The sequence below is a fragment of the Tursiops truncatus genome, chromosome 15 (assembly GCF_011762595.2).
Source record: "Tursiops truncatus isolate mTurTru1 chromosome 15, mTurTru1.mat.Y, whole genome shotgun sequence".
Taxonomy (NCBI): Eukaryota; Metazoa; Chordata; class Mammalia; order Artiodactyla; family Delphinidae; genus Tursiops; species Tursiops truncatus.
In genome coordinates this window covers 34,298,768-34,325,268 of record NC_047048.1, presented here as the reverse complement: position 1 = coordinate 34,325,268, position 26,501 = coordinate 34,298,768, and the positions used below count along the sequence as shown (strand labels likewise).

Sequence of the window (26,501 nt, the reverse complement as noted above, 5' to 3'; positions counted from 1 at the left end):
AGAAATACTTACTTGCCTCTACAAACCATTTTTCCTACACTTGGAGGGAGACGTGGCAGCTCCCTGAGAATTGTCTTCCATCCAAAAGGATGAAAGTAAAGAGGCCTAGGGCAGCCTCCCCCTTCTCATCCTGCCCCATCCCGCAATTCCCTCACCACAGGCACCCCAGACAGAGCTGCGCCCCCTCTGAAGGCCATTAGAAGGGTGGGCTTCAAGGTGAGGACACACTTCCAGAACATAAGCAACAGCTAGAGCAGGGGCGCCGCGGTCAGTCTTCAGTGATAAGCGGGGACAGACAGTGGTCCGCAGAGCCTGTCCAGGCTCCAACAGGGCAGAGGTGAGGCTAAGTGGCAGCACGGCATCCCTGGGGAGCGAGAGCAGGACTGTTGATGGCAGGCGCTGAGACACCTGTCAAGCAGGAGACCTTCCAAAATAGAACTCCCCAACCCAGACGCCGTCCACAGAGGGCTGAGTGCTGGCAGGCTCTCCCGGATTAGGGAGTAAGGTCTGTCAGTGAAGAGCTGCAGAGGCCCCCGCCTCCTTCTTTCCCCACGTTCCAGCTCGTCACGAAGGGGTACAAGGCCAAGGCTACCTTCTCCCAAAGCCGCCCCAGGGATGCCCTCCACTGGTACAGGCTGCCCAGGACAGAGTGGGGCGCCCTGGCTTCTCCCTTGGAGCAAGAACAGGTGCCTGCCCCAGCCTGGCTTGATAGCAGCCGGGGATCCACTGTTGCCCGAGTGGTTTGTCTCCTTAGCAACCAAAGGTTTGAGCTGCGGGTTAGACTCTGCTCAGCCTTGTCCGGTCCCTGCTGCTAGCCCCCACGGGCTCTGCAGCCAAGCCTGCTATCTTACTACGGGTGCTGTGTCCTGTGCCTCCCCAAGGGAGGGCCCTGCCCACACAGCATATTTGCTGGAGGTTGGGCTGAGGGTCCAGCCTGCAGCCAGTCACTGGGGCCCTAAGCCAGGAAGAAAAGTCCTCTGTGAAACCCTGGCAGACCGGAAGGCAGCTGTTAGCCCTGGAGGTCGGGATCTGTCCAGTCGGACAGGGGGAAGGGTGAGCAGATGGAGGCAGGGGTTCTGGGAACACAGGGCAGGAACTAACTTCATGGGAAAAGCCTGGGGTGGGCAGGAAGATTCCAGAGCATGTTGTGGTTGAAAAGACAGCAACAGACAGGAGCGGTGTGGAGCCAGGCGGGACTGGGGGGTGGGCCCCTGCTCTGGGCTCCGTTGGCTCCCTCCCCCTCCACACAGGGCCAGCTGGCAGCAAAGCTTAGGATACGAGGCAAGACCACAGAGCCTGGTGGTGGTTTGGAACTCTTTCTTCTCCTTTGTTAAAAGGGGGAAAGGAACTGGGGATGGGGTACCCCCGGGCTCTGGGGAGGCATGCAGGCAGCCCCAGCAGGCAGGCGCTGGGGGATGGGTGGGAAGAGTCCTGGAGTTTCCCACAATCCTTTTCTCTGCAGGGAACAGCAAGGCTGACTGCCCAGGGGGCAGGGGAGAGGGGCAGGGCCCTGGGGAGAGGGACGGCGGACAAGGGGAGAGGGGGCTCACTCTAACATGCAAAGTCCAGCTGCCCCATAAACTAGGTTGCTTCTCGAAGAGCGACATACATATAAATACACAGACACAGCGACACGCACACATGCGGAGAAGGCTCTGCATTCCCGAGGGTGGGGATCTAGGCCCACCAGCCCCAGGGAGCTCCGCAGCCCCCTGGGGTGGGGTGGGGCAGGTGAGTCCTCGGGGGAAGGCTGCTTGTTCTCTGAGGTTCTGTCCACCAGCACCCAGACGACTCTGAACCAAATCCATGAAAGCTGGGTGCCGCAGGCCCGCGCTGCTGGGTACGCATGCGGGCAGCCTGCGTACTGGCACAAGGGTCCGGTCTCTCCCCCCCAGGGCTCTGGGGAATGGGGGTGCAGACAGAGGGTGAAGGGGGCCCGCAGAGACGTCCTCTCCCCCGCCCCACGGGGTTCTGGCCTCCGGGAGGGGGGAGGGGCCTCCCTTATCTCTCGGCCTCCATGGCAGGGTGGGCTCTGGGTTCTGAGGCGGCCTGTTGCGGGACCAGGGGCGGCCAGTCTGACACCGGGGAAGGGGGTGCCGGAGTCCACAGGGGCGGCTGCTGCGGCTGGTGGTGCTGTGCCCCCCCTGGGGGCGAGGCCGCAGCCGGCCAGCTGGGTGCCGCGAAGCTGCCGGTGGCGGCGAGTGGGAAGTGCGGCGGGGGCGACGTGGCCGTGGCGGCCATCGGGCTGCCGCTGCCTCCGCTGTGGAAGCTCTCGGAGGCCTTGAGACGGGAGAACATGGTGAGGGCATCGGGGAAGTTGGGGGGCGTGGCGGGGGTGTTGGCTGGAGTGCACATCTGTGGGGGAAGAGGAACAGAGAGGGAGGGGTGAGCAGCCCCTTTCTGGAAGGGCCCCGGGCTCCCACGAGGAGACACATGCCCCTTCCCTGGAGGCACCCCACCCTGCAGGCGGTCCACCAGCCAGGAGCTCACAGAGGAAAGGTGTGGTGTCCGAGATGGGCTAGCCCACTGTGCCTGCTGCCAGGCTCCCAGGAGTCCCATCCCAGCGGCTCTTCCGTGGCCAAGAGCCACTGCACCTTCCTTGGCCCTGGGTGGCTTCCCCCTGCCCTGAACTGGGACAGCCCCGCAGGGCTGCCCCTGGGGCTGCAGGGGACACTTACCATCTGGTGGTGATGGTGGCTGTAGGGGATGTTGGTCTCTTGGAAAAAGGCGCTGAGGGCCGTCTGCGGGAAGAAAGGCCCACGCTTACCCTCAGGACCCCTGTGGCCCTGGCCTGGCAAGTTGAGGCAGCATGCCTGTCATCCCTCGACCCTCGCCGCAGCCCAAAGAGGCACTGTGGACCTCTGGGCAGGTCTGGTGGGTGGGGAGGACCCTCATGACACTGCCTGCCACCTGGCTGCCAAGTGCTTCCAGCTCACCTGACATGGGGGCCTGTCTCATGGGGAAAGGCCTCCGGCAGATTCTAGCCCTATGCCACCAACTCCATGGATGGCAAGTCCCTACTCCTCCCTGAGCCTCAGTTTCCTTGTCTATGAGCCAGAGGACGGCAAAGGCACCCAGATGTTGAGTGTGTAACCCATCTGCTCCTCTCCTAGGCTGGCCAAGGGACTCTGCCCTGGTTCTCGGTTTCTCCGTCTGCACCACAGGGTGATGGGACTAGGTGGCTTGCAGGTTCCCCTCCCTAGCCGCAGTGACCTCCGGAGATCCACGGTCCAGCTGGGAGAGCCGGAATTAAGTAGGATGGTCTGGGGTTTGCACCCCTGTCCAGTTACCTGTGCCTTCCTTGGAATGTTCTCAAGGTGGTGGAGCAGGAGGAAGGCTGAAGTGGGGTATGCACCCAGGACTGTGAGAAGTGGGTGGGAAAGGGGGTGGCAGCTGGCCTGGGTCAGACAAGCTCCTCTAGTGACCCTGGGGGGCTGGGAGAAGGGGCCCCAGGGTGGCCTCCGCTGGCATTGGTGTGTCCTGGTTCGACCCCTGCAGGAGAGGCATCCAGGAAAATAAAGGAACCAGCTGCTCTTGCGAAAGTGCTGGGTGAGGGAGCGTCAAGTGTGTGAAGGGTCTGCAGGCAGCTCTGCCCTCCATGGCTCCCCCCTCGGGCTCACCACCACACAGCCCATCGCTGTCAGCCCCTCCCCCACTCCCAACACACCCAGAAACCCAGCCTGGCTTCTAGGGCTTACCCTAGGGGTTTTATTATTAAATTCAAGTGAATTACTCTGGGAATTTCCTGCTGGAGATGCCCTACCCCAGTGTCCCCAAACATGGGTGTGGGAGCTGGGGGGAGGGCCTTGATCTCTAAGCACCTCCTTGTGACACACACCCCCAGGAGCCCCAAGGGACCCACCAAACCATTCCTCCCCCAACGGCAATTCTGAAGGCCATTGCTGTGTGTGAGGATTCCAGGGAGAAACGGCTGCCCTTTTCCTGCCTTCCTAAAGCACCCCCAACCTTAAAGCACACAGGTCCCCCTCCAGCAGCCTTCTGTCCCCATTAACACCTGAATCACAGAGAGTATGACCCAAAAACAAGGCCTCCTGCTGCGCCAGCCCTCAGTCCAAGTGTGCAGCCAGCCAGGGAGGAGGGCACAGAGGGGAGTTTGCCACAAGGAACCCCACTCACTCCCAGGAAGACCTAAGGATTGGATGTTCACAATCCATTTTTACCTTAAGCAGACCTCCCTACTTTCCGCCTCCCCATTTTACACATGGTGAAACTGAGATTCAGGGAGCCTGGTGCACAGGGCTCCTACCCTGGGGCCACCAGAGCTCCCCAGTCTGCAAGCTGCTCCTGCCCCTCCTGAGATCAGAGTTTTTCCCCAGGCATTTCCATTTTCAAAGTTACATTTTCAAGTCCTGTGACCAAGCGACACCAACCAGTGCTGCCTGAGTGACTGCCAGGCTGGTGCCAGGCTCTGTGGGCTGGGCTGAGAGTGCGGACAGGCAGGGCCGCTTCCCACCGGACACCTGCCTGCCCAGCCCCAGGCAGACCGGACACCTACCTGCCTGCCCAGCCCCAGGCAGACGGGGGAGCCGTGTATGCAGATGTGGGACTCAAGCAAACTGCCATGAATGTGGTTTTGCAAGTTTTGCCACATCCAGCTCTTGAGACAAACGGGCTGATTGGGGAGCTTCCTGCAGGGTGGGGCTGCTGGGGTTGGCCATTCACTCCTTAGAGGTCAACTCACATGCCCCAGGTACAGCTGAGGAAACTGAGGCCAGAGAGTGGGACCTGCTCAGAGAGCCAGAGCAGCCTCCCATCTTGTGATGTGAGGACCACCGCAGGGTTAGCAGTCCCCCTGAGATCTCTGGTAGGAAAGTGAGCAAGGATTCCCCTGGGTGGACAGGCCACTGCCTCCCCAGACTGTCCCAACCTTCGGGCAGCAATTCTGATCCCCATCCCACCCCCAGGAAGCTGAATTCCAGAGTACCCTGGCTCCCTGTCCCTCCTACGGCCCAAATACCTTCCCTGAGCTTGCTCCCCATCTAGAAACCAGGCTCTGAAGCCTGGGCTGGGCACAGACTCTACAGACTGGCTGGGGCTGTGACCTTACACTTGTGAGGGGAAGAGCTCAGGGGGCTCTGGCCTCATCCCTAGATACCATCCTGGGTTATTTCTGGGGCGGCAGAGTAGGGAAGGCCAGGTGGCCTCTTGGCAGCACAAGCCCTGGGCACTAGTGCCCTATGGGTCGGGGAGGCCTGGGGAGGTGGGGGCCAGGCTGGGGCAGCCCCACCTCCTGCCCAGCTGGCTGAAAGCTAGAAGCTACTGAACCGTGTATATCATGCCATGCACTGTGCAGGTAGATTCGCCGGCCAGCACAGAGGAGAGCACCTGGACACGCCTCTGGAGCAGGGTACACAGATGCACACGTAGCTGTAGTGGGGGGCTCCGACACAACACCTGTACACATGTGTGCGCACGCGAGAGCATCGTCTGCAAAACGGCGACCTGTGGTGTGGGTACACACCCCGCACCCGCGCACCGGTGGACTGCGTGTTTACACACACGCGCGCACGCGCGCCAACATGTCCACGCGCAGCGTGGCGCGTGCGTAAATACAAATGCACATGTACGTGGACACGCGCCGCCGAGCTGTCCAGCCCACACGCAGATCCTCAGACCCTGAGACCCACCGGGCGGCTCCAACCGCGGGCTCGGGGCTCCCTTATCTTAAACCCGCAGCTCCCAAGGCGGGGGCGGCGTGGGCCCAGCTCGGCCCAGGCCTGGGGCGTCCTCCTTCCGGCCGCCCGCCAGTCTGTCCGTTTGGGCCTCGGCGCCGCCCCGCCCTGGCCGTTACCCGCACAAAAAGGGGGGCCCCCAAAACCGATCGCCCAGGAATTTGGGGGGCGGGGATTCGGGCCCGGGGGAGGCAGACTGCCCCTTCCGCCCACCCCGAGCGGACGGCGTTTCCGGGGGCCGCGTAGACGCGGCCGCGCCGCGGGCCTGACCCGCACGCCGCGTGTGCGCTCTGCGGCCCAGCCGCCGGGGCGCGCGACCGCCGGGGCTCCGGGCCGAGTGCGCGGGCCCGACCCCGGCCAAGCGCGCCGCGGCACGTGTCCACACCGGTCCGCACATGCTCCACTGCACGCGTAGCCACGCGGGACGGACACCCGCGCCCCGGCCCCAGCCCGGCCGCGCACCTCGAACTGCCAGTGGGCCGCCTGCAGCAGCTGCTTCGCCTGATCGGCTGCGCAGCCGGCCGTCAGCACGAACTGGTTGATCATGACCTGGTGCTTGAGCTCGTCCATGTTCACGGACATGGCGCCTCCGCCGCCTGCCCGCTCCGGCCTCCCGCCGCCGCGCGCTCCTTCGCCTCACGCGTCCACCATTAGCGAGCCGGCTCCGGCTAATACAAATATTTACTGTGCGGCTCTGACTCACCGAGCCTCGCCTCGCTCCGGGCCGCGGGGGGCATGCTGGGAGATGTAGTCCCGCGCCGCTTCCGCCGCGCTCGGCCGGGAGCTGCGGGCCAGCCCGGGGCCGAAGGTGTGTCTGAGCGTTGGGCGCCTACTGTGTGCAGAAGCTGGACGGGCACGTACCGAGGCCCGTGACTGAACTGACGAGGGTCAGGAGACGGGGGCCATAGACACTGTGCATGGGCGCAAACGCAGCCTCAGGGTATTTACCAAGATCCCAGTATCCCGAACCCCAGTGTGATTGGCATCCCTCTGTGTTGAGTAGGCGCACTATTGGGGAGGGGGATGGGCCAAGAATTTGGCACAAATCAACAGCACTAGGGCCATAAGGCCCCGAAAGCCTGGCACACAGTAGGCGCCTACAGATACTCGTTCAGTGAATGAATTAATCTGCCCTTTAGGGTTCTGCCTAAAGTCACCGCCTCCAGGAAGCCTTCCGAGTCACCCCAACACCCAGGGCACAAGCTCGCGTCGCCCACTTGTGACACGGGTCCCTCCCCGGCCTGGCGCTCCGCCAAGCACACGGTAAACCCAAGGAACGTCAGAGGAAGGGATGGCGACCGAGACAGGTAGGCGAGACCAGCAGTCTCTGGAGCCTCTGCATACTCTCTGCGGGATGCTCGCACTTTCCCACGCAAAATTTCGTGCGCTTTGCCGGAAATCTCAGCTTTTAGTAGGCGGACTCTAGGACCGCGCGGCGCCAGTTCCGGGGCGGCCCCGAACTCCCATTCCCAGAATGCCCTGGTTTATTTGCATCGCTCAGTCCTTGTGACGTCAAGTGAATGAGGCCGCGTCTCAGCCAATGGGCTGTCGGGAGGTGTTAGGACCTGGCCATATAAGGTAAACAAAGCTGGCCGCCCAATGAGGCAACAGCGGGGGCGGGCACTGGGTTGGGGCGGGCGGGGCGCGTCACGTGGAGGGCGGGGGCGGGGCTGAGGAGAGCGCTAGGTAGGGTGTTGAGGGTTGTGTTTACAGCTCCGCACGCGCCGCTTCCGGTTGACGTTGCCGCTCGGCAGTGTAGGGGCCGGGCGGGTTCGGAGCTGGGGCCGGGGGCTTCGTCACTGCGGCTCAGAATGACCTTATCCCGGTTCCCCGCGCTCCCTGGACACCAGTTTCATTAGTTGAGCAACTCTTTATTGGGCCCTTACTCTGTTCCTGGCTCTGATCTGGCCAGGGATGCAGAGAACAAACTCTAGAAGGGTCGGCTGGTGCGTGGGGTGGGGGCGTGCATCAAAAATCCCAAGAACAGGGACTTCCCTGGTGGCCCAGTGGTTAAGAATCCTCCTGCCAATGCAGGGGACACGAGTTCGAACCCTGGTCCGGGAAGATCCCACATGCCACAGAGCAACTAAGCCTGTGTGCCACAACTACTGAAGCCCGTGCACCTAGAGCCTGTGCTTCGCAAGGAGAAGCCACCACAATGAGAAGCCTGCGCACTGCAACGAAGAGTAGCCCCCTCTTGCCACAGCTAGAGAAAGCCCGTGCACAGCAACGAGGACCCAATGCAGCCAAATAAATTAAAAAAAGAAAAATCCCAAGAAGAGATGTAGAATTACAAGTGTGGAAAGTACCCTCAGGAAGCAGGCACAGGCCTTGGAGATGGTGGGCTAAAGGCCATTGAGGGGGTTTACTACATCTGATCCGTTGTGTGCATTAGGATCACTGTGGCTGAGCAGTGTGGAGACCAGATGGTGGCAGAGAGGACCAGTCCGGGTCAGGTGATGTTCTAGGTTTGTCTGGTTCCAGGGGAGTCCGTCCCTGCCCAGGGATTTGTTGCAGAATTAGATTGAATGGAGGGAACTGTCCCACCCTGGGGGGAGGAGGAGGACCTGCAGGGCTCTGGGAGGAGCCCTTCCTGGGTCCCTCAACCCTTCCAGGGGATTCTGGCTTTGACTGGTAAGAGGAGGAGGATGGAAGATGGTGGACAGGACCTGAAGGCTCCCAAGGTTATGGGGGCTCCGGGGAGGCTGGGGCATCGGGATAGCTGGGGGAAGGAGGGGAGCCTGGAGCAGTGGGACTGCTAAAAGGCCTCTGAGGGCTGGAGATGGGAGCTTGGCCCTTTGGCAGGGAGAGGACTCAGTGTCCCCTTCAGGTGGGTGCCTCAACCCTGGCAGAAGTCACCTTGGGACTTATTTCCCAAGTCCACTCAGGAAATAAGGTTTCAGCCCCTTTCTGCCACATGGGGATCACTCAGGCTGCACCATTTTTTGCAAATCTTGATGGTGCCAGGAGAGTTCTGCTCTTATTAAAAATGGCCCCTCACCTTCACAAAGCATCATAAGTGTGAATTAATGTGGACAAAGTGCTCAGCACAGCACGGGGTGGGCAGTTCTGAATGTCATTACCTCTATCACTATTACTACTGGGACAGCAACAGGGTATGGTGGAAGGTGAGCAGGTTCTGGAGCCAGACAGACCTGGCTGTTAGTCTTGACTCTGCCAATGACTCTGATGTTGGGACAAGGTTCTCTGGCCCTGAGTTTCAGTTCCTTCATTTGTAGAACCCAAGGTAGCAGCTTAGAACTCTCCCAGGACTGCTCTGGGGGATTAATGCCTGTGGTGCTCAGAGCACCATTTTAGCACTCACCTCTTTGCCTCCATCTGGACCACTGTAGGGAACCCAAGCCCCATTTTACAGATAAGGAAACCGAGGCTGGAATCCAAACTTCCTTACACTCTTGACAGTGTTCAGAGCCAGTGGAAAAGAGTAGGCACCCAGTGGGCCAGCAGGGTGTGTTTCTGGCCAAGGAGGGTGGGCACTGTCCTGGCAGGGACCACTGGGGGCTTTTCTTGCTTAGGGAGGCAGGAAGTACCTTCACCCCTTCCCTCACTCTCATCTGGGCACTACTCAGTTACCTGCCTAGACTTGCTCAGCCCAGAAGGAGCTCTTCCAGGCCAGCTGGCTGGCTGGGTGGGGCAGGTGGGGCTAGCAGGAGCAAAGGTCACCCCTCTGGCCCCTATGGCCCCCCAGCCAGCTTGTTTTCCCAGGGGCAGCGGGAAGGAAAACACAACCTTGTTTTCAGCCAGGATCAGCCTGGCTAGAGAGTGGACTTTGGATTTCTTAGCAGGCTCGGATTGGGCCTGACAGCTGGGGCCAGTAGATGGGGGGTAATGGAGGTATAAAAGGAATTTATGGCAATGCCTTCATCTTACCTGAGGTCCAGGGAGGTTGAGGACCTTGGCAAAGTTGGCATAGCCAGTTGATGGTAGGCCCAGGACCCCGGGCTCCTCTCCACCTCCATTCCTTCAATCACTCCACAGATGTGTTTATCAGACATCCACTGGGTGCCTGGCTCTGGGAGCACAAGAATGAATAGGCAGGGATCCTGCCCCCTCAGAAGGCTTGAGAAGTCGACTTGAGGGATTCATACTAGCCATGAAGTATGCCTAGGGTCTTTCTTCATGTTTCAAAGGACCCGATACTGGCTGACTGAGGGGCCTTGAGATCTGGCCACTGCCTCACTCCTGACCTCTGTTCCTGAACTCTCCTGCCTACTTGATTCTAGCCACACTGGCCTTTGAGCTCATTGATCTTACTCAGCTCCTCAGGGCCTTTGCACATGCTGCTCTCCCTGCCTGGAACCTGGGCTGCCTACTCCCTCAGCGTTTGCCTGCTTGGCTCTTACTTGTATTTCAAGTCCTAGCTTAAACGTCACTTCCTCAGAGAAGCCTTCCCTGATTCCCCTATGAATAGTAGGTCTCTCCTAGTATTTCACTGCACCTCAGTCCTTTCCCTTATAGCACCCACCACATTTTGTATTTATACACTTGTTCGCCTGTAGTGTCTGTTTCCTCACTAGATGTTTCATATCTGGTGGTTTCACCATTTAATCTCTATTTCCTGGCTCTTTGCCTGTCTCATTGCTTTTCACATTGTAGCTGCATGATAAATATTTGTTGAATAAATAAGTGAACCAGCGAAGATGTTGATAGTAGAACCAGTATCAAATCAAAAAGGGCCTGTCTCCCACCGGGGCATGGATAAGCACAGAAAAATATACCCGAAGTCCAAAGCTCTATTAAGAGGAATGTTTAATTGATCAAACATCAGCCCATGGAAATGACTGCCCTGGCCCACTATCTGTAGGGAGGACATGCTCTTAGGGTTATTTTTCAGTGGGAACATCTAGGCCCTCAGTACTCTCCTTCCCTCCCCACAAGCAGAGAGACCGATAAATTGAATGCTGTGTTGGTATACCTATTTGTGTATATATGATTCAACAGTGTTATGTGATTCAACAGAAAGAAATTTAAAGTAAGGGAAGAAAGGTCACATGGGGTGGGGATGTCTTCAGGCCCATCTGGGAGCAAGAGACAGGGAATCTGGCACTGGAGCATTCCTGGTCTCTGGGGTGGTAGGGGCTGGGGGTGGCAGGGGAGTGTGGCATTAAGAGGAGTGGCCTGGTTCAAATTCCAGCTTTATTACCACTTATCTACTATGCAAGCTGAGTGGGGTACTTCACTTCTTCTGGCCTCTTTCCTCTTCTGTAAATTGGGAATGAAAATAGAACCTACAACAGAGAATTAAAAGAGAGAATATGTGCATAGCCTTCAACACCAATGTCTGGCACATAGTAGGTGCTCAGTAAATGGGGATCTTGGTTGCAGGGCAGAGAGGTTAAATCAGGCTCCAAGACCTGGACTCTCCCTTATAATAACACAAGTCCCTCACTTCTTTTATTACTTTTGGCTTCCCAGGTCCCCTGAAAATAGGAAGGTTGTATTCTGGGTTCTGGTGTCTGGAAAGGTGTAGGACTCACTTTAATGTGGACTGTGGTGAATTTACCATCTGAGACTCTTAGACAGCCTCTGCCCTCCCTAGCTCCTTTCTGGATAGACAGGCTTGTCTTGGGAAGTCACTTTCTTCCTCAGAACTGCTGTTTCTCAAATGAAAAGTAGGTAGAAACAGATCCTCACCTGGCCTTACAGAGTTTTGTGTGAGTCACAAAGCCAAGAAAGTACATTGCAATCTGCGAAGAGGCTTTAACTCTAACCCTGATTCTTGTAAACTTGAGCACCCTTATGTGTGGCCCCCTCCCTTCTTTGTGCCTCAGTTTCCCTATATGTAAAATGGGGAGAGGTCTACTGCCTCCACGGGGGACTTTAAAATTATGTCTTCAAAGAATTATTCTGGACGTGGAGCCAGAGAGATGCCTAGAGTTCCGGAAAAGTTGCTTCCCTTCCCCTGTGTGCACCGCTCCAGGTAATCTTGGGTTCCATCCCAGCTCTTTGCGGGTGGCAGGTAAGGGTCTGCCCTCTGCTGGCCGGGCCAGGAGATTAAACCCAGGGAAGTGGGGAGAACCATGCTCCGGGAGATATTTCAGAGAGGGAGTAAATGGAAGGCGTTGGTTCCTAGCAAGATCTATGTATGAACAGATTATTAAAAAGCTAAAGAGTTACAATGTTAGTCTTGTGCTTGGAATGCAAAGGGAAGGATAGTTTGCAGTGTGGTTGATGGTTCCTCCCCTCTGGACTCAGGTCCATTTGGTTTGTCCCGGACCGTTTGTCAACAACTTCAGCGAGCCCGGGCGAAGAGCTTCCTGGGAAATGTAGTTCCTAGGTGGGTATCCCGCGCCGCCGCCGGGCACCCTCGGCGGCAAGGGGACTCCATTTCCCGAGGTGCCTCGGGCCCGGGGGGCGGAGGGCTGCCGTGGCGTCTGGCCCCGAGCCGAGCCGGGGGTGGGGGCTCGGAGGCCGAGCGCCCGTGGCAGTGGGCGAGCGTCCGTGCGGCCTGGTACCGGCTATGTCCGCGTGAGGACGCCTCCGGCGCCGCCGCCGCCCCCATCCCATACTCGGCCCGGCCCGCCTTGCACCATGGGCTCCATCCTGAGTCGCCGCATCGCGGGCGTGGAGGACATCGACATCCAGGCGAACTCGGCCTATCGCTACCCCCCGAAATCCGGTGAGCGGCCGCCCCGGCCCGGGTCTCGGTCCCGGTTGCGGACAGCGAGGCGCGGGCTGGAGCGCGGGGCGGGCAGGGGGCGGCGGGGCTGGGCGCACGACCCTCCTCGGAGGGTGGGCTGGGGGCTCTGCTCGGCCCGCGGCCCTTCCTGCAGCTTCCCTGCATGGAGCTCCACGCGCCCTCCATCCGAACCCCGGGGCGTGGGTCGGTACGGCGCTGACTGCCTCGTCCCGGCTGGGTGACCTTGGGTCAGTCAGCTCACTCCTGCGCGCCTCAGCTCCCTTGTATGCACACTGGGGTATGCTCAATAGGGATCCCCCAGGGTCGGCGTGAGGTTCCGGGGCGCGACGCTTGGGAGGGCTTAGCACGGTGCCCGATGCTTTGCTTGTGCTTACAAAGTGGTCATTGTCAAAAGGATTGACATCATTCCATCGCCGGTTTTCCCTTTCTTTGGTGGCTTCTTGTGAAGACCTGGCCAGTGGTTCTGGACACTATCCGTCCCGTCTGGACAGAGGCTTAGCTCTCCTGTGACCTGGCGCTTGTGTTTGGGGGGGGGCGGTCTCGGCCCAAGGAGGCATTACTGTCGGTGGAAGAGGAGCTGGGAGGCCGTGCTGGACAACCAGGGAATGGTTGGAGGGGACCTACCAGGTTCTCCAGTCTCCTTTTTTGTGGCTGAAAGACCTGAACCCCAGGGAGGAAGTGACTTTTCCAAGGTCTCCGAGCTGGATGGAAGCTCATCTGGGTACAGGACCATGAGTCAGACTACCAGACCAGTTGTGCTCATCCACACTGTTTTTCTGCCTCTGATGAGGAGTGTGGCCTGCCCTGGAACTTTAGTTTGGGTTCCTCATGCTCCATCTCCTCGTCTGGTCACTTGCCTGGAAAGGAGAGAAGAAAGAGAACAGGGCATTTGGACATCATGGAGACTTTCAGACTGGAGCCTCTGATCCTGGCTTCTGAAATATCTGATCCCATCTTGTGGTCTTCTAGGCCTCACAGTTGGCCTGTGGGCATCCCCTGGGCCAGGTTTCCTCTGAGTATGGTCCAGCACCACCTGCTTCCAACAGTGGGGAAGCTTGTTTAACATGCATTTCCCAGGCCCTGCCTCAGACTTGTTGGGGTCTGCTGTGGCCTAGGAACCTGCATTTAAAACCCACTCCTAGGGTGAGTCAGATGTCCACTCAAGTTTGAGAACTGCTTCACGCTCATTTTGGAAGGTGAAAGAAGGCAAGTGTCTGGGACCACCAGAAATAAAGGGAGTGGAGACTAGCACAGTTCGGGGCAGTCAGAGGGGATGCAGTCAGAGCTGGGCAGAGGGCTCTGTTCCCTACTAGGCACGGGAGATATCCACGCCTGCTTTTTCCCAGGCACAAGGACAGGGCAGCCCAGCCTGGTATAGAGATCCCCTGGAGGCTGACATCCCCAGATCTGATGGAGCAGTTGTTTGAAGTCATCCTCTTCCATCTCTGATGTTCTTCCAGCCCGTCTTTGGCTGAGTCATCTTAGGCAAGCTGCTTAGCCCCCTGGGTCATGGTTTCCTCATCTGTAAAATGGGCTGATCCTCATACAGTGCTCAGAACAGTGCTTAGCGCCTAAGAGGTCCTTGAAAAATGTTAGCTGCTATAATGGCTCAAAAAATAAATTAAGTGAACAACTTAGACTCTAATAGCAGTTAGCAGTGTCTTGGAAGAGATATCAAAAAGTTTAAGGTGGTACCTCCTGTCGCCTGGGACCAGAGCAAACCTGATGTCCCTTCAGTTGGGCATTTGGACAAAATCACAAATACAAGGCACTTACAGCACTGCTTTTGGATTCTGTTTGGTAGACCTTATTAATCAGTCAGGTTCACTCTGTGGACACCCGAGTCAACCACAATCTATTGGGGCTGGCACCCAGGTGAATACCATGGGCCACCTCGATTTTGCTGCCAGTGATTAGAGTGCTCAGCCTCTCCAGTTCAAAGGCTGTCTTTTCTGCTTCCTGTCCCTCGGGCCACCTTATTCCGGGAGGCAGTCTGGAACCTAAGCAGTACTTGAGTATGTGTTCCCAAGCATGGACTGGGGACGGAAGGGGGGTTGAGATGATTTTAGGGACCGTGGACTGTACAATCAATTTATGAGACAGTTGTTATCTTTTCAGGTCTCTGTCAATTTTGTTGATTATATTAGAAAGAATCATTGGGTGCTAGTATTTTTTTAACACCTCTGTAACACTGTCCAATTTTTTTCCAGCTTTACTGAGATATAATTGACATATAACGTTGCGTAAGTTTAAGGTGTACAGTGTAATGATTTGATATGTGTATATATTGGGAAATGATTATCACAATAAGGTTATTTACACGTCCATCATCTCATGGTTACCTCTGTGTGTGTGTGTGTGTGTATGTGAGGACTTTTAAAATCTGTCCAATTTTTTTTAAAATTAATTAATTTATTTAATTTATTTATTTGGCTGCGTTGGGTCTTCGTTGCTGCGCGCGGGCTTTCTCTAGTTGCAGTGAGTGGGGGCTACTCTTCGTTGCAGTGTGCGGGCTTCTCATTGCGGTGGCTTCTCTTGCTGCAGAGCACGGTCTCTAGGCACACAGGCTTTAGTAGTTGTGGCTCGCGGGCTCTAGAGCGCAGGCTCGGTAGTTGTGGCGCACAGGGTCAGTTGCTCCGTGACATGTGGGATCTTCCCAGACCAGGGTTAGAACCTGTGTCCCCTGCATTGGCAGGCGGATTCTTAACCACTGTGCCACCAGGGAAGTCCCTGTCCAATTTTCTTTTACTTTGAAGTTTTCAACATGCCCTGCAACAGTACCTAGCTTGAATTTAACAGCATTTGCTTTGTTTTTATTGTACTTATTTACTTTACTCATAACAGCTATTGAGGTATCAATCGTGTGCCGTACAACTCATCCTTTGTAAACCTATGATCTGGAGAATTTTAGTAAACTTATAGAATTGTGCAACCATCACCACAATCAATTTTAGACATTTCCATCATCAGAGTTTCCTTGCCTTGTGCCTGTTTGCAGGCAGTCTCTGCTGTCACCCTCACCCCTACCCCATCACTGATCTCCTTTCTGTCGTTAAAATTTGCCCTTTCTGGACATTTCATACAACTGGAATCGTACAGCATGTAGTCTTTTTTTGTGTCTGGCTTCTTTCACTTAGCATTGTTTTTGAGGTTCATCCATGTTGTACTTTACTGTATGGTTATAGTACACTTTGTTTATCTTTTCACCAGTTAACGAATACTTGGGGTGTTTCCACCTTTTGGCTATTATGAATAATGCTGCTGAACGTTTGTTTGGTGTGTTCAGTTCTCTTTAGTATACACCTAGGAGTGGAATTGTTGGGTCATGTGTTTAACTTTTTGAGGAACTGCCAGACAGTTTTCCATAATGGCTGCACCATTTTACATTTATTCCCACCAGCAGTGTGTGTGGGTTCCAAATTCTCAGCATCCTTGTCAATACTTATTATTGCCTACCTTTTTAATTATAGTCATCCTAGTGGGTGTGAAGAGGTATCTCACTGTGGTTTTGATTTGCATTTTCCTGATAATGTTGAACATCTTTTTTTCTTTTTTTTTTTTTGCGGTACACGGGCCTCTCATTGCTGCTGTGGCCTCTCCCGCTGCGGAGCACAGGCTCCAGACGCGCAGGCCCAGCGGCCGCGGCACGTGGGATCCTCCCGGACCGGGGCACCAGCCCGTGTCCCCTGCATCGGCAGGCGGACTCTCAACCACTGCGCCACTAAGGAAGCCCTTGAGCATCTTTTCATGTGCTTATTGGCCGTTGTATATTGTGTGTGTGTGTGTGTTGGGGGGTTGGCTCTTTTAGTCTTGTTCACTTTTTAAAAGTTGGATTGTCTTCTTTTTGAGTTGTAAGAGTTCTTTATGAATTCTGGATACAGTGATACAGTTCATTTATCAGCTCTGTGATTTGCCAATATTTTCTCACAGTCTGTGGTTTGTCTTTTCATTTTCTTAATGGTGTCTTTTGAGGAGCAAAATTTTAAGTTTTGGTGAAGTTTGATTTATCATTTTTCTTTTTTTTTTTTTTTGGCCACGCCACATGGCTTGTGGGATCTTAGTTCCCCAACCAGGGATTGAACCCGGGCCCTTGGCGGTGAAAGCACAGAGTCCTAACCACTGAACCACCAGGGAATTCTTATCAATTTTTTTGATGGTTAATGTTTTTGGAGTTATATCTAAAAGATCTTTGCCTACCTCAAGGTCACAAAGATTTTCCCCTATTTTTTTTTCTTGAAGTTTTATAGTTTTAGCTCATACATTAAGTCTTGTGATCCATTTTGAGTTAATTTTTTAATGTATGGTTTGAGGTAAAGATTTAGGGTTTTGTGGTTTTTTCTGCATATGGATAGTCAGTTATTTCAACATCATTTGATGAAAAGACTATTCTTTTCCCATCACATTGCCTTTTTACCTTCATTAGAGATCAGCTGACCATAAATGTGAGAGTTTATTTCTGCACTCCACTGCCCTGCAGTCCCTTGCCCGGATCACACGGCTGGCTGGTGTCACGCAGGCATTAGGACACCTCGGTCAAGTTCTTAAAGAGAAGATGGCAGACGGAAGCCTGGAGCACAGTAGGTCCCCACAGGAGTGCCTGGTCGTTGTTGTTGGCTGCCACGGTTGGTTGTTCCTCCTCCTGCGTTATTATTGTTACTCATGTGTCTTAAAGCCATGTGGGCTGCCCTGCCCTGGTGTTTGAGGGAGGTCATGGTAGGGACAGGTCACCCAAGAGAAGCATCAGGAGGGGCAGTCAGCCACGTGATCCACTAACCCTGGAGGTGGGGGTGAACTATGCCCCAGACCTAAACCTTTTGTATATCAGTGCATGTACTTTCAGAGCATTTTTACCTCCTTTATCTCACTGGAACTTTGCCATGTCCTTGTGACACTAGACTTTTGTCCTCTTTGGCAGAGGAACTAGAAATCAGGCTGATTTTGTCTCCTAGCACCTGGGCCTGCACACGGTAGGTGTTTAATAAATGCTTGTGCAGCAGGCCTTGCAGAAAACAACTCCCCTCTCCCTAGTGTACAAGCTGCTCAGACTGGGCTGCATCTTATCCCCTGGGGTGTCAGGCGGGGGTCCGGGGACTCCTGGGCCTGCTGCCACGCGATGAGGGGCCTGAGGTGTGTGCCAGGAGACTTTGGTGTGTACTTTTGTGCTGGTGGCAGTCTAGAGACGTCTGCTCATGAGTGCTGCCGCCTGTGTTGGGTTTGCCCTTTCTGAAGTGGGGCCTTGCTGACTCTGGATAATTGATGCCTGAAGGAAAGAACCGAGGCAGGTGTTGTAAGACGAGGGAGGACTTTTTGTGTCACCGAGGGCGTCCTCTGTCATTGGGGACATTCCGGGTCCCTGGGCCCCATCACTGTCCCTAGGCAGTGAGCTTGTGCTCTGAGCCCCAGGGTCAGTGGCAGAGGGGTGGGGTGTGGGGAAAGGGCTCCACCTGCACACGGGGGTTTCACCTTCGTGCTCAGAGTCCTGCACCATCATCACCGGCATTGTGCCACCTGTGCCCGTTCACATAGCAGAACTAGTTCTGTGCTTCTGCTCACATGAATTCGGTTTGGATTTTATCATTGTAAGAGCTGTATAAATAAGCTGTATTTTTGGAATTTCAGTTGTTACGTTTTAGGTAAAAACAACAACAGCAGAACAGCAGAAACAAAAACCCTTTAAGTTGGCCATGGTGGGTGGGCGTCTGAGGACCTGTCTCCCTGAAGGAGAAGCCAGTTGCTTGGGTTTAGAAGCCTGCGGTGGGCACTTGGGCCCTGTGGCCACTGGAGCTGAGGTTTGCTGTGTCGCCTGCCCTCGGGGTTTTGAGCACCCGGAGGTCCCTGCATCCTTCGCCCAGCTCCTGGGCTTTGCTGCACTCTCCTGTTGGTCAGTGGAAGAAGCCAGGCTTGTGCTGGTTAGGCTGGCCAGCCGGCTGGCAGGCCTTTCCTCTGGTGCCAGGAGGTCGGTCGTGGTGCGGAGGGCCCAGCTGTCCAGCATCAAAGGGGGATGTGTGCGCGTGTTTTCATCCTCACAGTTGAGGTGGCCTTCGCTGTGCTGACAACATACCCTTCCACCAGCAGGGTGGGCACAGGCAGAGCTTAGCCCAGCACTGTGAGAGTGAGCCCGCCTCGAGGGGTCTTCTGCCCCCACCCGCCTGTGGAGCCACGGCGGAGCACTGGATTCAGAGTGCAGCGGCCCCCATGCCAGTGACTTGCCCTGTGGCCTTGAGCCGGTCGCTTGCTCCCAGGCCCCTTTCAGTCCTGACTCTGTGAGTCCACGGGAGCTGGTGGGGAGGGACCAAGCCCTGGTCCAGCCGAGCCTGTGTTTTTCAGGGGCCTGGCAGTTTCCTGGGAGCGTCCTGCACTTCCTGGATGACCCTGCGGGCAGTGACCACTGCTGCCTGCCTCGCCTCCCAAGTCTGGTGCCGGCGGCCAGACGCTGGCACGGGGCCACGTCCAGTGGGCATTTCCCATGCGTGTTTCCATGTGGTCAGGTACAACCATCAGGCCTCACGTTTCTGTGTTGTCCTGTAAAACGCAGGGCAGTGATGCCACACATGCCACCCACACAGCGTCGGACTCAGGCTCAGTGAATAACAGTGCACTTGTTCAGTTCTGCCAACTGTCCCCGCGTCTGCCCAGCTCCCCAGAGCTGGGGGAGCCAGGCCCAGCCGCCGCCTGGCCCGCACCCCTGCTGTTTGCAGACAAGCCAGTGGTGTGGAGCAGCATGGGGGGGCCACTCGCTGTCTAGAAATCATGGCCGGCTCTCTCCGAGCTGGGAGGGGAGGTAGAGGCTTGGGAATGACTGACACGGGAAAATCTGTCCACCCCTGTGTGTGCAGTGCTTGCAAAGAACCCATTTTCTCATCCTTTCATCCTACTCAGCGTTGGCTTGGTTCTGGGGGCCCGGCACCTGCAGAGCAGGCCTGCTGGGGGGGTCCACTGTTCTGATAACTGCTGCATTCTGTTACCCGGGTCTCCTGCCCCTGTGATAGTCCTGAGTGACCAGATGCCCGCAGTGCTTTAGGGGTGAATCGGAAGAAGGAATTGTGTTCAGTTCAGTGCTGTAGAAAACGTGTGGTGTATGCACGTATGTACATGTACAGCCAAAGTGTAACATATTGAGGAGACGTACAGGTCAGGAGCTTCCGCTTGATGAACCATTACCAGGTGGGCGTGTTGAAGGAATAGAAGAGTAGCAGCCCCCAAAGGCCCCGGTGCCCCTCCCCAATCTCTGCCCCCTCCTCCCTGGGAGGCCCCCTCTGGACTCCAGTGGAGGTGAGTTTTGCCTGTTTCTGAACTTGATATAAACAGAAGTGGATGCTCTTGGCTGCACGTTGGGGGATGAGAGGGTGGACGCTGTCAGTGGGGCGGCAGTCGGTTTCCTGTCTCTGCTGCGTGACATCCCAGTGTCTGCTGGCGCTACCGTGTGTTCACCCACGAGCTCACGTGGAGGGCACTCGGGGAGTTTCCGGTTTGGGCTCTCATGAATGATGCTGGGTGGACACTCTTGTGACTGGCTTTGGTTCCCAGGAGTCTGATTTCTTTGGGTCCATTTTATTTTTTTCACTTTTAAAAGTAATTGTGGTAAATTCCACATAACAATTACCATTTTACCCATTTTAAGTGTGCAGTTCAGAGGCATTAAGTACATTTACACTGCTGTGTAGTCATCTGCACCATCATCCCCATAAGTCTTCCTCTTGTGAAACTGAAACTCTGTCCCCATTAAACAGTAACTCCCATTGCCCTCTCCCCCAGCCCGTGGCAGCCACCACTCTACTTTCTGTGTCTCGTCTTGACAATCCCAGATACCCATCTCTTTGGGTCTGTTTTCATACCTGGCAGTGGGTCTGGCACCCTCAGGTGCGCGTGTGCGGAGTCCACAGCTTTTACAATGTTGTGGCGGGTTGAGCCCATTCATGCTCCCATCAGCAGAGCAGACTACTACTCTGTCTGTAGTCTGCAGCCCGTGGTGTTCACCGAGGCCTCGTGTTACAAATGGGGACACTGAGGCTCAGAGAGGTTGGGCTGTGCTGAGTCCCCCAGCCTGAGTGTGGGGAGCAGAGAAGCTATTCTGTGCAATGTGTGAACGCGACCCAGGGGAATTGCTGAGCTGCGTGATTACGGTGGGTGGGTCCCGGGTGTCAGTCTCCTTAGACTGTTTGGGAACAGCCTCTTAGCCCAAGGGGCTGTCTCTCACCGGAGTGATCTCATGGGCCTGGAGATGCTTCCCCGAGATCGGCCCTCTCTGAGGGCAGTGACATCCTGATTCCCTGTTGTTCAGGCCCAGCTGGGGCTTAGTGGCAGCGGATGTCAGGAAGCTGGTAACCCGGAATATCTGTGCTGTGGTAAAATGAGAAGCATTTTTGGCCAGTGGAATCAATGAACTGTTCCCAGACTTCTCACCTTCCCCGCTCCCCTCCACGCAAGTGGGAATGATGGAGGCAGCTGAGCGAAGCCACACCCGGTGCCCAGGTTCCAGGGCCACCTGTGTTTCTTAGAAGGGGGCCCTAGGGTGTCTTTGTCCATATCACGGTTTACCCGGTGGGGGTATCGTGATTTATAATAAGAAATACAAATTTGGTCTTCATCCATTTCTGGCACAGAACTCCTCAAACCCTTGGAATTTCCTAAGGGATCAGTGATAATGTGAAATGGGTGTCTTTTGATATTCTTAACAGATCCCTTTCAGCCGCACCTGAGTTTATACTAATGAGGTGACTTTTGGAAAGCACCTGAGGTTGGGGGCTAGTTGCCGGTGGAGCCAGCCATGAGCTTAAGAGGGCTGGAGATTGAGATGATGGCCAGTGGCCAATGATGTAATCGGTCTTATCTATGTAATGAAGCCTCCAAAAAGACTCAGAGGGGCCAGGTTTGGAGCGCTTCTCAGTTGGTGAACAATGTGGAGGTGCTGGGAGGGTGGCACCCTCGGAGGGCATGGAATTTCCGCAGCCCTTCCCACGTGCCTTGCCCTGTGCATCCCTTCCATCCAGCTGTTCCTGAGTTGTATCCTTTTGTAATAAACTGATAATTTAGCAAACGAACTCTTTTCCTGAGTTCTCTGAGACACTCTAGAAAATTAATTGGACCCGAGAAGGGGGTCCTGGGAACCTTTGATTTATAGCTGGTGGGTCAGGAGCATAGGTGATCGATCACCTGAACTTGTGATTGGCGTCTGAAGTGGGGTAGGGGTTTGCAGTCATATGGGCTGAGCCCTTATCTTGTGGGATCTGACAGTGTCAACTGTGTCCAGGTACATGGTGTCAGGATTGAACTAAGTTTGTAGGCCACCCGGGCAGTGTCGGCTGAGAATTGGAAAATTGCCTGGTGGGTTGAAAACACTGGCTGGGCTGGCGTCGTTGAGGACGCAGCTCTGGGTCAGCATGGGTTGTCAATGAGGACACCACCTCTCACTGGTAGTGTGGCTTGAGCAGTTCCTTGACCTCTCTGTTCCTCAGTTTCCATGACTGTCACATAGGAATACAGGTGTCATTCATCCACCTTCATTGGGCTCCTGATGTGTCCAGGCCAGGGTAGTGATTACTGGGCTTGTCGGGATCAACACCATGCAGAGAGTTGGGCAAAGGCCTGCCAGGAGGGCACGGGAGGCCTCCGGGGAGTTGCAAGGCAGGAGCAACCCATTGGGCCAGAGGGGATGGAGAGAGCTCTGGGATCCGGGACAGGGCGGGGAGATGGTGCGGTGAGGTGGGCAGCGCAGAGCAGAATAAGCGTCTGCAGAGTGATGAGCCGGAGCCTAGCCCGTGGGTTGAGCAAGGCATGTTTGCCCTTGAGGATAACATCAGTGTCCCTGGTCCAGAGTGTCTGGAGTGTGAGGCGGGGAGCCTGGGTTACCTGAAACTGCGCTGGAAAGGGCACTGGGATCCCATGTTCCTGAGACAGACGACCCTTGGGCCTCGTGGGGCTTCTGGGGATGTGGGCATTCCATCTCCAAGATGCACAGTCCTGCTCCTGGGTCGAGGAGAGGTGAGGGTCATCTGCGTGGGGGTCCCTCCGTGTTCTGCATGCTGTGGGTGCTGAGCAAAGGCTTCTCTGAGCACATGGAGGTCTGAGCAATGCACGGGGTGAGCCAAGGACAGTTGGGGTGTGAAAGTGTGGGCAGAGGATCAGCCCCCAGAGACCTCGAGGCCAGAGGCACTGCTGTGTAGGAAGGACTTGGAAGGAAGGTGGGCCGCTGCTGAGACTGGAGGTGGGAGGTGAGGGGCTCAGGCCTGTGAACCCCTGAGGAGTCGGGGTGCAGGTGGGAGCTCTGAAGGGGTCCCGGGTTGTGTGCAGACATCTCATTTGCGTTTTAAGGGACCACCTGGAACGGCGTCTAGTCTGAGGATGCCCTGCTGCAGGAGCTCCGCCTCTGACGATGGCTCTTCACTCAGCTCTTGGGGGAAACCAGGAGTTGATGAAGCCATGGAGCTGCCCTGTGGCTGTGGTGGTCGTAGTGGTGGCTGTCCCCACAGGGATGCTGGGTGGCACCTGTCCTGCCCAGCTTCTTTCTGTTGTGGGTGTTTCAGAGGTTGGGAGATTTGGGTAAATCAGGCAGGATCACCTCCCAAAGGCCCCACCTCCTAACACCATCACATTGGGGCTTAGGTTTCAGCATGTGAATTTTGGGGGATACGAACATTCACTCTATAGCAGGGTTCCAAACTCTGGTCTCTTGATAAACTCAGGTTTTAATAGAACTCTAGGGCTTCCCTGGTGGCACAGTGGTTAAGAATCCGCCTGCCAATGCAGGGGACACGGGTTCGAGCCCTGGTCCAGGAAGATCCCATATGCCACGGAGAAACTAAGCCCATGCACCACAACTACTGAGCCCGTGTGCCACAACTACTGAAGCCCGTGCACCTAGAGCCCATGTTCTGCAACAAGAGAAGCCACTGCAATGAAAAGCCGGTGCACCGCAATGAAGAGTAGCCCCTGCTCGCCACAACTAGAGAAAAGCCCATGCACAGTAACGAAGACCCAATGCAGCCAAAAATAATAATAAATAATAAATAAATAAATTTATTTAAAAAAAAATAGAACTCCGGGTGCATAGCCAATGTTCTTGGGGAGAACATTGAAGGCATGGTTTACTGTCCCGCTCTCTCCCCGCCTCCTCGGAGATTCCTGTCTGTTTGGCATGGATCCTGCCTGACCCTTTCTTTCCCCTAGAGTCCATCTGTGCTCTCTATGCTGACCAACACTTTGCCTTTTGACTCTGATCTCAGGGAGATCTTTGCGTGTCCTGGCACCTAGCTCTTTTAGCAGGGTTAGTTCATTTAAGCAACTAGAATGTTTCCAGTTTTCATTTGTAAATGATGATCATCACACACATGCACACAGCTAGACGTGTAAAAGTGGAACACACAAAGCAGAAAGGAACCCCAGAAGTCTGCTCGGCTCGCTCTGTGGCCCGTGAGGAAGGGGCAATACCTCTCTGCCTCCACCTCCACAGGCCGTCACAGAAACAGCCTTGATTTTCCTCATCCTGGAAGATGATGAACATGTGTCTGCCTTACACCTGACTTGTTCTTCCACGCCTGACTTATGTAAAGGAAAACAGCCAGTTGAGGGGACGCTGGGAGCCTCCCGGGAAGGGCACTCTTGGTCTTTGTTTTGGTGGCTGTTCATCTGTTTGTCATCCAGGTCACTGGGACACCCATAAGTAGGGCAGAGTCTGAATCCCACGGGCAGAGAGGAGGTGAGCTGTCTGAGCCTGAGTGTCCCTTGGCTGCGACAGCAGAGAGGGGACAGAGACATGGATTTGTTTTAGCCATAATTAAAAAAAATTAAAGTATAGTTGATGTAACAAATAACAAATGCTGGAGGTGGGTGTGGAGAAATGGGAGCCCTCTTGCACTGTTGCTGGGAATGTAAATTGGTCCAGCTACTATGGAAAGCAGTATGGAGGTTCCTTAAAAAACTAAAAATAGAGATGCCATATGATCCAGTGATCCCACTCCTGGGCATATATCCAGAGAAAACTCTAATTTGAAAAGATACATACACCCCAGTGTTCATAGCAGCACTATTTACAATACCCAAGACATGGAAGCAACCTAAATGTCTATTGACAGATGAATGGATAAAGAAGGTGTGGTACATACATACAATGGAATATTACTCAGCCATAAAAAAGAATGAAGTAATGCCATTTGCAGCAACATGGATGGACCTAGAGATTATCATATTAAGTGAGGTATAAAAACATACTAATTATCACTAATATGTGGAATCTAAACTATGACACAGATGAACTTATCTATGAAACAGAAACAGACTCACAGACATAGAAAACAAACTTATGGTTACCAAAGGGGAAATTGGTGGGGGGGATAAATCAGGAGTTTGGAATTGGCAAATGCAAGCTAATGTGTATAAAATAGAATAACAACAAGGTCCTACTGTATAACACAGGGAACTATATTCAATATCTTGTAATAAACTATAATGGAAAAGAAAAAATAAGATGGGTGAAAGCAATATGTGTATTTATAAATATATAGATAGATAGTTGATATACAATGTTGTGTTAGTTTTGTACTGTTGATACATAGTGATTTGACACTTGCACACATTATGACAAGTCTAGTAACCATCTGTTCCTGTACAAAGTTATTACAATATTATTGACCGTATTCCTTATGCTGTACATTACATCACCATGACTTATTTATTTTATAACTGGAGGTTTGTACCTCTTAATCCTCTTCACCTATTTCACTCAGCCCCCTCCCTCTGCCAACCACCTGTTTGTTCTCTATGAGTCTGGTTTTGTTTTGTTTGTTTGGTTTTGTGTTTTAGATTCCACACCTAAGTGAGTTCATGTGGTATTTGTCTTTGTCTGACTCATTTCACTTAGCATAATACCCTCTAGGTCCATTCATGTTGTTGCAAATTGCAAGATTGCATTTTATTTATGGTCCAGTACTATTCCATTATATGTGTATCTATCTATCTATCTATCTATCTATATATATATCACATCTTCTTTATCCATTCATCTATTGACAACACTTAGGTTGCCTCTATACCTTGGCTATTATAAATAATGCCGCAGTGAACATTGGGATGCATGTATCTTTTTGAATTAGTGTTTTTGTTTCCTTTGGGTAAATACCCAGAAGTGGGACGGCTAGATCATATTGCAGTTCTATTTTTAATTTTTTGAGGAACCCACATACTAGCCATAAAGTTTGAGGATGGCTCCTCTGAGGCTCTGGAGTACTGGAGTGGGTTGTGCCAGGTAGCTGGGGCTTCTAGGTCAAAATCAGGACCCGTGTCCTCTGGCAGGCCCTCTGGAAGGATTTCACAATTGAGACGCCCTTCTCACGTGGCTCATTATGTGTGACCGGCAGTGACACCACTGACTGCCGTCCCCTGTCTGTCAAACCGCGCTTGGCAAAGAGTAGCCCCCGCTCGCCACGACTAAAGAAAGCCTGTGCGCAGCTGCGAAGACCCAGCGCAGCCAAGAATAAATAAATAAATAAATTAATTAATTTAAAAAAAAGACACACGGTAGGCTTGGTGTCGGCAGGTTTGAGCCGTGACTCCATCACTAGCTTGGTGATCTCTGACCTCAGTTTCTCACATGGAAAGTGGGGGCAGGTTCCATCCCCTCTCAATGGGTTCTGTGGGGAACCCAGGCTGGGGCACTGACTCGGGGGCATGGAAGAAGAGCCTGGGGGCTGTGGGGGTGGTTTCTCTTCTCTTCCCATCTCCAGGTCTTCCTTTTTGTTTCTCCCCCTCGGTTGTCTTGTCTTTCTCTTTCCCTCTCTCCTCTTCATAGCCCTGCCTGCTCCTCTTGGTTCCAAAGTGTGCACACACAGATGCACATGCATGCACACAACACATGTACACCGTATACATGTGTACATGACAGATGCATGCACACACAAGCACAACACATGCATGCATGTGCACACACACACACACACACACCACACATTTCGATACACACACACCTATCCACACATATACGTATGCACGATACACCTGTACACACACACAGGCACACACCTGGGAGCTGCTGCCATTTCCCTAGGATGCACATTCCTCCTTTAAAAGTTCCTTTCGTTAAAATGTGAGCACTTAGGGCTTCCCTGGTGGCGCTGTGGTTAACAATCCGCCTGCCAATGCAGGGGACACACGTT

At 54.3% G+C, this 26,501-nt stretch overlaps 2 protein-coding genes across 9 annotated transcripts in view; one reads left to right on the top strand and one right to left on the bottom strand.

The window, feature by feature from the left end:
- Positions 1-1,302: 1,302 nt before the first annotated feature.
- On the bottom strand, positions 1,303-6,384 carry UBALD1 (UBA like domain containing 1). 2 transcript variants are annotated; one of them, XM_033839243.2, is made up of 3 exons: positions 6,156-6,384; positions 2,679-2,741; positions 1,303-2,355 (listed from the first exon to the last, which is right to left on the bottom strand). In XM_033839243.2, the coding sequence occupies exons 1-3, from the start codon at positions 6,273-6,275 to the stop codon at positions 2,002-2,004; spliced, it is 537 nt and encodes a 178-aa protein (XP_033695134.1). In that variant the 5' UTR covers positions 6,276-6,384; the 3' UTR covers positions 1,303-2,001. The 2 variants fall into 2 exon arrangements, with proteins under 2 accessions (XP_033695134.1, XP_033695135.1); XM_033839244.2 differs by having other exon boundaries at positions 6,243-6,372.
- Positions 6,385-6,498: 114 nt separating this feature from the next.
- MGRN1 (mahogunin ring finger 1) overlaps positions 6,499-26,501 on the top strand; it is a 57,754-nt gene continuing 37,751 nt past the window's right edge. For 3 of the 7 annotated variants that reach the window (XM_033839235.2, XM_033839238.2, XM_033839233.2), the window contains exon 1: positions 12,098-12,333. In XM_033839235.2, the coding sequence (XP_033695126.1) occupies positions 12,246-12,333 (88 nt within the window). In that variant the 5' untranslated portion in view covers positions 12,098-12,245. Of the gene's footprint in view, positions 6,634-6,832; positions 7,001-11,486; positions 11,635-12,095; positions 12,334-26,501 lie in introns of those variants that run through there. The other 4 variants (XM_073792369.1, XM_073792370.1, XM_073792371.1 and 1 more) reach the window with 4 other exon arrangements.

Bases quoted from the DNA above. Each gene is read 5' to 3' on its own strand.
- UBALD1 (XM_033839243.2), bottom strand. From the start codon at position 6,275: ATGTCCGTGAACATGGACGAGCTCAAGCACCAGGTCATGATCAACCAG. The intron at 2,742-6,155 runs GTGCGCGGCCGG...TTCTTCCCGCAG, and splicing joins CGGCCCACTGGCAGTTCGAG to ACGGCCCTCAGCGCCTTTTT. The intron at 2,356-2,678 runs GTAAGTGTCCCC...CTTCCCCCACAG, and splicing joins GCCACCATCACCACCAGATG to ATGTGCACTCCAGCCAACAC.